Source organism: Carica papaya, chromosome 6 (genome assembly GCF_054855325.1).
Source record: "Carica papaya isolate Zhongbai chromosome 6, ASM5485532v1, whole genome shotgun sequence".
In the NCBI taxonomy this organism is placed as follows: domain Eukaryota; kingdom Viridiplantae; phylum Streptophyta; class Magnoliopsida; order Brassicales; family Caricaceae; genus Carica; species Carica papaya.
The window spans coordinates 35,692,591-35,704,793 of record NC_142314.1 but is presented as its reverse complement, the minus strand read 5'-3'; the positions used below and the strand labels follow the sequence as shown (position 1 = coordinate 35,704,793).

Sequence of the window (12,203 nt, the reverse complement as noted above, 5' to 3'; positions counted from 1 at the left end):
GCTGCTATATAAAGGCTGGAGATTGATTTCACGTGTTCTTCGCAGTGAATATATAAAATTCAATGAACTAAATCACACAGCCAGAAAATAAAAATAAAAAAAGTTCATCTGGAGAAGGATGCTGGCCTCAAATTGGCATCCAAGGAAAAATAGTTCAAAGACTAATAAACCTATCTTAACAGCCAAAAGTTTAGAAGATCCACTTTGCTTCACCAAGTTGACCAGCATTTTAACAAAGTGTTTGGCCTGAAAATCTCAAAGAGAGGAAGGAATAGCAGAAATATCATCATCTAGCTTTGATTTATCTCAAGACCAATCTACTATGAGAGAGGAACTGATAGAAAGCACAATGATCAACAAACACCATACAGATACTAACTGCATCCGGATACAAAATATTGAATAACAACCGCAAGATATTCCTTATAACATTTCAACTAAGAGAACAGTCTAAACCCAGTTCATTATGTTTTTGAAATGTGTAAAACATACAGGATTTTTGAGCTTTTAACATACAGAAGAAATGGACAAATTAGTAATAGCACTTCAAGAAGACTGAGACCAAGTTTTTCGCCAAGAAAGATTAGTCATTCATAGAGAATAACAAAGAAATCACCTTCCCCACGCTGCTGCAACCACTAAAACATGAGTTCAGTCTCAATTTTGGCTTATACTCAACACCTTGATCTCACCAAGTTCCGAACTTTGCACCCGAAAAATGACCGAATTTGCTTAAATCCAAATCACCCTCTTCCTACTGGCAACTGAAGTTTTCTTCCCCATCTTTCAAATTTCAAGCTTGAATCAATAACACCACAACCAAAATACACCCAACAAGACAAGAACTAATTGCTGCTCTTACCACAATTACCCCAAAAGAGAATTACCAAATCATCCAATCCGAGTATAACCCGTTTGCCGCAATGGCTGGCTGCCAACAACCGAAAGCAACCCTCCTTCAGCTGCACTTTCCTCATCAAGAAACAAATCATCAGTGCCTCGAACAGCAGCATGAATGCCAACAAGAACCACTCCAATGATCAACGAGACAAGCACATTCAGACCCACATGAGTGAAAACCAAAGCAACCACAGTCACTATACTCAGAACACCCAACACGACCCGGTCATCGAAAGTATGACCCATAATAACAACCGGATTATCTCGGAAGAAGTAAAAGAAGAACCAACCAATGAAAATAACCAAGAACACGATCATTGAAATCGGGTGCCATAGCAGACTGAGGAAGAGGATACAAAGCATGACCAGCGCGTAGTTCATACGGAAGTAATTGATATTATACCTGATACGGCTAATTGCTTCGGCGTAGTTGAAGGGTCGAGAAATGGCGCTGGGGTCGAGAAGCTCCTTCCATGGCCGGAGCGTGGCGATCAGCGATTGCGTTGTCTGCCTGGCGCGTGAGACAAAAGAAATCGGAGAAGATGTCGAGGCGGAAGGGGATTGCACATTGGTTGTAGTAGCCGCGGTGGCCGGAAGAGTGCCGTAACCGGCGTCTGATTTTAGTGACATCGAAAAGGTTTTCGTCGATATAAAAGAAAATAAAATTGGAGAAAAAAGAATGAGAAGAAAAGAGAGATAGATCTGATGGATTCAAGCAGGGAGAAAGAAAGAACCTTAATAGAAATTGCAGGGTTTGGAGGGGAGGAAGGAAGAAGATGAAGAATTGAAAGGATTCACAGATTGGGCGGTCAAAGGTGTGAGTCCTGAAATTGACAGCGTGGGCCAGCCGGATTAACGGCCCAAATTGCTCCACAAAATCGAATTTCCGTATTTGATTAAAGTACAAATTAATATCTCAAAATTGCTATTTAATGACGTCAAAAATTAGAAAAAGAAAATCAGATAATATAAATTACTAATTTACATTTTTAATGCATGCAAATTTTATTTAATTAATAAAATATATAATTTTTTTCTTTTTTTAAAAAATAATTACCATAAATTAAGGTGATAAAAAAAAAAAAAAAAAAACTGAATTTCCAGCAAGCCTCTTGGCAGAAGCTCAGCATTCTTCCATTGATAAAACAAAGTTGAATGCATCAACTATATAAATATATATATATATATATATATATAGCTTAGCAACTGAGGTTGGATAAATTACAGGAACCCAATAGCACTGAGATAAGCTTACAGTTTCTCACAAGAAATGGAAAAGAAAATAAGATCAAACAAAATTTTCCAGTCTTCTTTTCGCTATTTCATTCTCTCTCTATCTCTCTCTCTCTCTCAAACATGGCGGAAACTACGATTTCTCCTTATCTGTGCCATGAAACTTCCTCCCAGCTTCAACAGCTTCCCTGTAAGAACAGCGACAGTAAGTAGTCGAAAAAATGTAACGTCTCACAAAGGTTCAATAACCATGAAGCAACTCATACTGCAGTAAGATTATCAATCATGTACAGCCCCAAAAGTTTGGAGCTTTAATGTCTTTTCCAACGTTTCCTTATAAATTGATAGATATCTTGAATATAATGAAGTTCCACTCAGAGAATTTACTGAACATAATTTGTCGTTATTAGAGAAATATATAAATGGAGCATCATCATCATCATCATCATCCCAGCTGCTTCACGAGCAAGGAATGCTTTTCCAGTATGAGTTGATTTTAACTCTTCTTATACCAACAAACTTTTCTCTGCTCCCAAACATAACTCATAAATGTTAAAAGGAACTTTCTTTTATTTGCTTCTTTTTTATATTTTTACATGATTTGGTAATTATTTACAAATTTCATAATTAGTTGCATGACTAATTAGTTTTTCTTTAGAAATATAATATGGAGAGTGTGATCACAAACCTAAAAGCACTTATAAGCTCCTTATTTTCCGGGTCAAGCTTCACACCCTCATAGAAAGCATTGGCTGCTTCATCAAACCTCTGAAATTTAAAAAGCAAATAGAGTATGTCAAACTACATAAATCAAATTAATAACCTAATTAAAGCACTAAGGGAGAGAGAGAGAGAGAGAGAGAGCATGCCTGCAACAGCTGCAAAGCTGCACCTTCCCGATAGCAAGCTTTGGGCCAATCTGGTCTTAGTTCTCTGCACGCCTTTGCATCAACCAATGCACGCTCAGCTTGGCCAAGACGTAACCAGCAAAGGCTTCTATTTGAAAAAAATGTGGCATCGGTGGGATCTAGATCAATAGCCTGTATACACATCATCAAACAAGAGAGTAGTCAAAATTTAGAAGCTCCATTACCACTACTAAAAATTGACAGTGAAGACACAACCAAAGGTGTCTAAGAACTGATCAAGGGTTCCGGTATCTAATAACCTTCATTGACAAGGAAGTTTTACGGAAGATATTTACTCATTTAACTCCAATCACCCACTTATAAACCAGATTTATTACTTACAAATAATTAGAACTGATTACCAGAATCATTACCATGCAGCAGATTAAGATACTAAATCCCAAGTAAAAATAAACATTTTGGGTGTCTTCTCTTGAATTTCAAGGATCAATCTCAATCAACTCATGACATTTGGGACACAGTTGTACTCCTTGCTTCCCCTTTTGCTAAGGACCACGGTTTTTTTAGAGGATGTCTCTATCCTGCTAGAAAATAATTGGGATGGTATCTTTATGGAAGCTTCTCTTTTCTGCTTTTTTATTTCTCTTTACCAGCTAAAGAATCCCTCAGCCTCTCCTCATTGTTTGTAATACATTGCTCCCTTCTAAGTAATGTTTCTTCCTTTACGAAAAAAGAGCGAAAACCATGTGTCTTTTTGGAGGGTTTAGTCCGGACTTCGACCGAGAAGGGGCATAAGGCATCTGGGCCTCCAAATTTCATTATTGTTCAATATAAATAGAAAAGCTGAACCTTTGGTAGAATGCAAAAAAATATTTTCCATGCAGAGAGAACAGTATAAATAACTAGCATACCTGAGTATAAGCGTCTATAGCCATATGGTAATCCTTTCTTTCGAAAGCCTCATGTCCTCTTGATTTTGCTTCTACAGCTTTCTTCTTTGCTTCAGGTGATACCTTAACAGTTAAAACATGTTCTAAGTGTTATAAGTTTGGAGATCATGCACTATTTGACATGTTATGTGGTTTCCAATCAATTAAGTTCTCCACTTTTTTTGGTTACCAAACTGTAAAAATTAATCCAGTTAGATAGGAAAAAGACTAAAGCTCCTCTAAGAATGGCGTTTTTCGCATGGGAAGCTTGTAGAGGAAGTATGCTGACTATAGACATGTTGATGAGGAATGGCAGATGCATGGTTAACCGATGTTTCATGTGTAAAATGGATGCAGAAACATGTAATCACTTACTGTTGTGGTGCCCGCTGGTCTACAGTTTATGGACAATGATATATGAATTTTTGAGGATAAAATGGGTTATGGCAGGATCTGTTAAAGATGAATTGTGAGCATGGGCAGGGCTGTGTAAAAAGAAAAAAAACTTAATGCTTATCCCTATCTCGGTGCTGCGGGTTGTGTGGCAGGAGAGAAATAGTATAGTCTTTGAAAGGGTTGAGAAAGAATTTAACAATATTAAGAATAGATAGATTTATACATTTGTTTCTATATTTTTGGGACATGATATTAATGACTTAGATGATTTTGGGATGGTAATGGACCAATTGATTGAGATGTAAATGCTTTGTAAATGGGTCGTACTTCTTTGGTACCGTTGATATAATATTACATTTTTATTTTAAAAAAAAAGATAGAAAAAAGAAATCAGAGAAAATATATCTCATGGGTTTAATCGAGAGCTGGAACCACCTTAGGGGATCCAATCAACTAGAGGAATTTGCCATGTTAAGGCAAAACCAGAATACGTAAAGCTGGTATAAAAGTTGGGTGCTTCAATATATCATATCTGGTTGAACGGGGAAGTACCATTCGTGACAAACCAAGTTAGATAACATCCAAATCCTAGATCCTACAAGAAGCAGTTAAACTACCAGCAAAATGAAACAAAGTTTTAGGTCTTATTTGCAAAATGAGAATGAAAAGATCAGCACCAGAACTTTGTTGGGTTTTATTTGCAAAATAATGCAATGTCATGCTAAATTTGCACAGTTATATTAAGGTTATAAAATTATTCCATTCTCTAATTATGAAATCTCAAGGTAGTTAACTGTCACAATAAGATTTTATTTTGAAATAGACCAGACCATGAAGGGTAAAAATGTAAGTTATCCCGGATTTTGGAGTGAGGTTGTAATAATTAGTAAGTAGGAATCAATCAACATAAGAGAAAAGCCAAGTAACACAGTTGAAGTTTTGGATACTTGGTTGAGTAGAGCATGCTATGCAAAGCCTCCTCTCTCCTTATGCAACAAATTTCAAGCTTCAAAACTTTGGATTGCTTTTGTTGGGAAAAAAGTTTCACATTAACATAATCCTTCCTATTTCATTGCTAGAGAACAGTGCTATAAAAAAGCGGAATTCTTCATCTAATTCTGCATGCTTTTGTCGAATTTATCAGTAAAAAAATTAAGAGCCTAATATTTTATTGTAAACTACAATGATAATACACAACACAATAATCTGAACCAAATTTCAAAGGCTAGAAGTTAAAACAAGTTCTAGTTGTTACCCAGACAAAAGCAGACATAAAAAGGGTACTGATAAAGAAACATTTTTAAAAGATGTAGAATATAAATGCAAAACAACCAGACATGTTATTATAGGGTAAGATTGGCACCTCAGGAAGATCCTTCTTGGGTCCTGTTGCTTCCTGGGATTGGACTTCCTTCAGATTTCTGATTCCTTCCTGCAAAATTTATATCAGAAATCATCATTTACAATTAAACAAATCTTTCGTGTAAATACAAAAAAGAATTTCCACAAAATGTTTTCTGTAGCCAAACCTGGATGCTCATCAGACTGCAATTTTCTTTGTTTCCAAGTTTTTTTTCTATGCCTCAGTTTGCTTATGGTGGCAATAGTCAAATTTGTTTATTATAAAAGATAGCACAACAGAAGCTCCTGTAAAAAGAATGCAAGAGAGCCTTCTGCAATAATGAACTCAAGAAAAGTCTCATTTTTCACTCCACTCTCATATTAATATCATGCTCTCAATCCAAATGGCACAAGAAAGCAAATGAGAAGTGCTTGCCGCCAATGAGACTTGTTGAATGACTTCTAAAAATATAGATAGCTGCAGTATACTGGAATCATTAGTTTTAATTCGAGAAGACATATATTTCTACCAAGTTTTTAAGGTTGTTTAGTTCAATTCCATTCAATTTCTACTATATTCCTTTCTAACGTTCATATTGCTATAATATACTGAATAAATTTACAACCTGTTGTTTGCCAGTTTCAGACTGCATATATTCAAGAATTCCATCAACTGTCCACTCTGTAATGGTCTCAACCTTTGATGTCAAGGGAAAAAGGATCTCAACAACCTTACGATTGCCTCTTCCAGCTGCAACCTGTATTGGCTTTTGACCATCCTGTGAAGAGAAGAACACTCATTAATTGCTCCAAATGATGGATGAAACCCACAACTACTTTTAAACAAATCCGGCATGTCTCTGAAAGTTTTAACGTCTTCTCTTTGATACATGGCAAGCAATTAAGTATTTCACTATAAATGTGGAACAATGAGAACTCCTAAAACCAAAGAAAGAAATTCAGAATCATGATAGAAAACTAAAATGCAGGGGATTTGTGCCAACATGCTTTTAGGGAGAAAAAAGGAGCATGCAGAAGATATAATCTATAAATTTCTGCCTTGTGACTTTTGTCATGCTTCAAGTCTGACATCAACCTTGATTAGCACCTACTGATAGGTCAGCCTTGAATACGGCAGGTTATGGGATAGAATAAATGGAGATGTTCCACATGTTCAAAATGGCTTCTCCAAGCTCTAATTTAAAATAGTTCTATGAAAGCTGTTTTTCTTAGAAGTCATACTTTAAATAAGTCACCATGACAACCTCTTCATCCGACTTAAATTTGAGCCTTCTGAGATTCTTGTATCCCTTGGAAGGAACAGAATTTATCATATGTGAAAATTACACCAGTTTCTTGCAAACAATTTTTTAGTAGATGGTACTTAAACTCAGAACCAGAAGATTCATCCAAGCTTAGAGTGAAGAAAATAAAAATCAGGACAGCAAAAAATTGCTGGGAATAAATGAATACTCAAGGAAAACCACCAAAAATGAACATCCATGAATATTTTCAGGCAACAGAAAAGAGAAACAAGGAATCAATTAACCCTACACTAAAGGAGTTGTTTCTCCAGAACTTAGTACAGTTTGCAGCAAACCTCATATTTGGCTAAATAGGGACAACAAATAATTTCATGTGAAGATATACGACTAAGTGAAAGCTTCACCTCATCTATTACATTAGGATCAGCTCCAGCTTTCAATAAGCAGTTTATAATTTCTGGACTTCCATTATCGGCAGCAATGTGTAAGGGAGTTGCTCCACCAGCAGTAACGTTCACATTTCCACCAGCCTGCATATATTAAAATCTAGGCAGTGCCGCACATTTAAAGATAGTACAAAATCGCACAGGATCAAGATTGCACGAGTGACTATACATAATATAAATAAATACAAACCACACATGCCCCTAATAGCAGAGGCAAAATTTAGCCATATTTTAGCATATAATACTAGAGCTACCACAAAGTACGTGAATAACCAACTTCTTTATGCTGCTTATAACTTCTTGATTTCAAAAGGTTAAAACTGTGTATAGAACAAGCATCAAAATTTCATTTTGTAATTTGCTAGTAGGGCCAGATAGAAAAACACACAATTAAGAAGTTTTCTTAAATATAAGAAAGGAAAAATACTTGATTTAGAAAAAAAGGAGAAAACATGGTGGGAGGATAGGGATCCTGCTAACTAGAGAAATTAAACTGAGGAAAGAAAGAAAACTGGAAAACATCAAGATCGAAGTGCCACTCAATTTCTTTTCATGATAGAAAAAGGTAAACCCTGAACAAGCAAACAATCTGAAAAATTAACAAATACATAACGAATTTGGTTAATCTTCTAACTATACATTTTAAACGACAGAATTAAAGCAATTTATTCATAAATCAAAAACCAAATTGTTGAGCGAAAACATAACAATACAAGACTCTCATTTAGATAGACAAAATCTGACACCACCATCAAGCTTTCCAATGCACCAACCTCCACAAGGAACTGAAAAATAAATACTGGCTGCAGTTCACAACTTTAGAGAAGTTGTTTCAAATAAAAAAAGAAAATCTGTAGTTGAGATTCCATTTTTCAGTTCCCCAAAGAGCAATCAGCAAAGCAATAATAGAAAGATGTATGAAAATCTTCTTTCCCATCCAATCTTTAAGATATATCTTTTGAAAGCCAGGAACCTATCATTGTTCAATCAAAGAAGCTCCCAACATTAAGCAAATAAGAAGAAACAAACCTTCACCAACAAGTCCAAGCATGCTAGAGAACCAGCTGCCACAGCTGACAATAGCGGAGTGATATTATCTTCAGTTTCTGCATTAGGCTGCAAAAATTATCACCGATTAATGAAGTGGAAGGTAAAAAAAAACCTCAAATTGAATTTGGTTGTGATAAACGAAGCTTTCATAAATTGAAATAAGTGACACTGAGAATGGAAGTGAAATTCAAACATAGATCCCTTTTTAGGAAAAGTTTTGAAGGTGTAGAAAATGAGGATAAAGACAATAACAAGTATATGAATGCTTTAGAGGCCAACTACATCTTTGGCACAAAAATATTCTTTGCATCCTCTCTTTTGAACCCCCAGATGTTGAAGCCTCAGTTCTAACATGTTGCCAGGCAACTAAGGACTCAGTTGTCAGCAAATTCAGCAATCATGAGAAATTTATTACACTTTAACCTTCCAAAATAAAATCAGTACACATTAGATTTAATTTTTTAAAAAAACAAAAGGCTAATCCTCCTAGAAACAGCCAAACTACTTCCTCACAATTCCACAACCTTACTGGAGAGTGGAGACACAGAAAGCCAAGAATTGGTACAAGCAAGCTCAAACAAATTCTACTGACATAGCCGAGGATGTACAAACCCAAAGGACATCTGCACCCAGTTAAGACCTTTAAGCCCAAACAAGGAGCACATAGGAAGCATGAAACCTGTTGAGGTCCTAATCCCGTGACCAGCTATGCCAAAGGATAACGTTTTCTCCAGGAGAAAGAATTGATAGTCAAAATAAAATGATTTTACCATCCTAGAAAATGAAGAATCCAAGCTTTGCCATCCAAAAGGAATGACCTAAGCCGGTATCTAAAAACGTATGTGAAAAATTTAGCTTTTATAACCTTCCAACCAAATATATACAATTTCAGACATAAAAGTTCCTTTCCAAATCCAAATCTTCACCTTGAAGATTTCTCTGTAAAAGGAAGAATGTCATAATTCATTAATTAATCAGGAAATACTTACAAAAAATAACTAAAAGATAGATAGGATACTGAAAGAAAACAAGAAAAAAGGAACAAGAGATTACATTAGCATGGTGCTCTAGTAGAACTTTTACTGCATCTTGCTGGCCATGACCAGCAGCCCAGATCAGAGGAGTACCAGCATCACTTTGTGAATCAACCTCAACATCTCTAGAAAGTAATTCTTTCAGCAACTCAATATTTCCTGTGGACAACATTAGAATGCAGAGAATAAAATTTCAAGGCAGCAAATGACTGAAAAGCTCAGGATTTGAAGATAAGACTAGTAGTTGCATTTGTCATAAAAAAGATGCTACACGAATGGAGATGCAATAAATAATTCTTGAGCTAATCAGAAGCTTAAGCTTCCAGTCATATCTTAAATAAAACCATCATAAGCTATCCCAAAAAGAGAGAGAAGTGCCTATAAACCCCACACAAACCCAGACACCAATGACAAGGAGAAAAGAAAGAGAGAAAGGAAACCTATTCCTGCAGCATGATGCAAGGCAGTGGCCCCTAAGTCACTGGGTATAGCAGGATTGGCACCATGGTCAAGAAGGTACTTGACAGTGTCTGCATGTCCTTGTCGGGCAGCATGAAGAACAGGAGTTTCACCTGCATGTATGTAACAGTTCTTGTAGTTAAACAAATAAGTATTGCATTAATAATTAAAACACTTTGACCAGGAGGGAAAACATAAACTTCAGCTTGAAGAGGTATTAGAGAATGGGAATATTTTTTATACATAGTCTATTTGAGAATAATATTGTATCGCCCATTTAGTATCTGGTACAACATAGTAAGAATCTATTCTTAGTTATCTTATTCTTCTTTCATGAAACAGAAGTATATTAGAAAGAAAAGTAATAAGGGAAGAAGCAGGTGTTCTGCAAAAATTAAAAAAGAAAAAAACAAGATAAAAAGGCCACAGAACAGTCGGCCGCTCTCTATGCAAAGTAGAGAGCAAAATATACTTATAGCCCAATTCTCTTTAGGCTAAAGAGAAATAAAAAAGTAAAGAGAAATAAAAAAGTTATCTTTTTTCAGACAAAGAAATCAGACAACTATCTTATCCCAAAGAAATAACAAAGAAGAAAAATGGTCCTTAAAAATCCTAGCATTCCTTCCCAAATATAGCAACCATAAACCAGCAAAGAGCACTCCTCCCAAAGCAACCTATCCTCCTTTTTTCTTCCCACAGTCTACAAAGAAAAGAGACAACAAACACTCAAGGTTCACAGGAGAAACTCAACAAATACAAAAGATATCACAGAGTCACATTGCTTTTCCTATTCTTAAGAATTGTTTATAAATATCATATACTATACAATGAACATAAGATCAAAACAAACTCACCGAACTAAAGAACATCAAACTATACTTCTAAGGTAGCAGCTAGAATTCCTTTTAGTTACAAACTATAACAAATCTGTAATGGTATGAGACCCTATCATTATTATGGGCATGAAGGATAAGATACTTAAAAGAATTCTGAGTTTCAAACAGCAAGTCACTGCACAACAAGAACTTTAGTTTCAAATATAACCATGAGTGATCTCCTCACACACACAACAATGATAAAATCATGAAAAATGCCAATGCTAAACCTAGGAAACACTATCAGTGTTAGTTTTGTCTTTTCTAATGGTTTATAGTACTTAATCTCCATAAAAGTCTCATCTTTTCTTCCCTTGTATTAAGATTTGGAAGAGTTAAACCTATACAGATTTTTTTAACCAATCTGTTGCACCCATCAATCATAAGTTCCTTAGTTTAGTCCTTCCAACTAATATTATAATAGAATCCAGAAACCTTCTTCATCTTTGGTGTTGACATCTAGCCTCAGTTCCTCCAACAAGTATTTGCAGACTTCAGTCTTCCCCTCTCTTGCTGCAAAATGAAGAGCCCCTCGTTTATTTGCGTCCTTAATATCTGCCACGGTTTTCAACATTCCTTTCCCCTCATCTAGCTGCGCTGCTATGTCTGCTCCAAACAAATATTAACCAACAAAACCTTTTAAAACAAGATTCAATTTGAAAATAATAATACCCATTTCATCTAGATAGTCATGAACTGAAATTAAACTTACTCTTAAGAAGATCAAGGTTCCCAATACGAGCAGCATTTAAGAACTGCTGCACTTTCTGTCTGACTGTTATCCACAAATCAACACAATCAGGGGAGTAAGTAACAGTTGAATCTTCCCATCAAACTCCGAAAAAGAAAAAAAAAAAAAAAAGCACGGACACACGCGTATACAAGTTGAAGGGTAAAAAGGAGATGTGATCAAAGAAACATCGATGAAAAGCAACAAACTTTCATCTCCAATTCAGTTCAAAATCCATTTCATAAAAATCTAAAACAACCCAAATGTATTTTTGTAAGTATATACTCATATGTATAGAGAAAGAGGGGAACCTGCAAGCGCAGCAGAAGCGTCTGGAGCCATGGCAACTGTAACTTTAGAACCCTAAATTATTGTGATATGTAGATTGTTGCTATTTGATTGTGGGTTTTTCTTGTAACTTGTTTTGGAAGAAGACAAGCGGTAAAGGAGACAACAGAAACAAGCTTCTGGGGTTTACTTTAGAACAATAGAACCTCCATGGGATGATAGAACCCTGAAAAGAAGGGTTTAAACTCTTCAAAAAAAAAAAAAGGTTTTATTAATAATTTAAACGTATAGATTGTTTATATTATGATTTTTTTATGAATTGTATTTATAAATTTAATATTTTTATCACAAAAATTGCTTTTTTCCCTTAAAACATTTTTTTATAAAT

General features: G+C 35.4%; 2 protein-coding genes across 2 annotated transcripts; both read right to left on the bottom strand.

Moving 5' to 3' along the window:
• Positions 1-398: 398 nt before the first annotated feature.
• On the bottom strand, positions 399-1,706 carry PRA1.E (prenylated RAB acceptor 1.E). The gene has a single exon (XM_022048493.2). The coding sequence runs from the start codon at positions 1,528-1,530 to the stop codon at positions 892-894; it is 639 nt and encodes a 212-aa protein (XP_021904185.1). The 5' UTR covers positions 1,531-1,706; the 3' UTR covers positions 399-891.
• Positions 1,707-1,997: 291 nt separating this feature from the next.
• On the bottom strand, positions 1,998-12,078 carry TPR10 (ankyrin repeat family protein). Its single transcript, XM_088221903.1, has 13 exons — positions 11,839-12,078; positions 11,510-11,572; positions 11,233-11,403; positions 9,904-10,035; positions 9,483-9,622; positions 8,409-8,495; positions 7,338-7,463; positions 6,295-6,447; positions 5,691-5,759; positions 3,914-4,015; positions 3,003-3,173; positions 2,822-2,901; positions 1,998-2,321 (listed from the first exon to the last, which is right to left on the bottom strand). The coding sequence occupies exons 1-13, from the start codon at positions 11,867-11,869 to the stop codon at positions 2,267-2,269; spliced, it is 1,380 nt and encodes a 459-aa protein (XP_088078029.1). The 5' UTR covers positions 11,870-12,078; the 3' UTR covers positions 1,998-2,266.
• Between the last annotated feature and the right edge of the window lie 125 nt (positions 12,079-12,203).

Excerpts from the sequence above, each read along its gene's own strand:
- TPR10 (XM_088221903.1), bottom strand. The coding sequence starts at position 11,869 with ATGGCTCCAGACGCTTCTGCTGCGCTTGCAG. Across the intron at positions 8,496-9,482 it reads TACTAGAGCACCATGCTAAT|CCTAATGCAGAAACTGAAGA; the intron begins GTAATCTCTTGT and ends TAATTTTTGCAG. Across the intron at positions 2,322-2,821 it reads GAGCTTATAAGTGCTTTTAG|GGAAGCTGTTGAAGCTGGGA; the intron begins GTTTGTGATCAC and ends CTGTTCTTACAG.
- PRA1.E (XM_022048493.2), bottom strand. The coding sequence starts at position 1,530 with ATGTCACTAAAATCAGACGCCGGTTACGGCACTCTTCCGGCCACCGCG.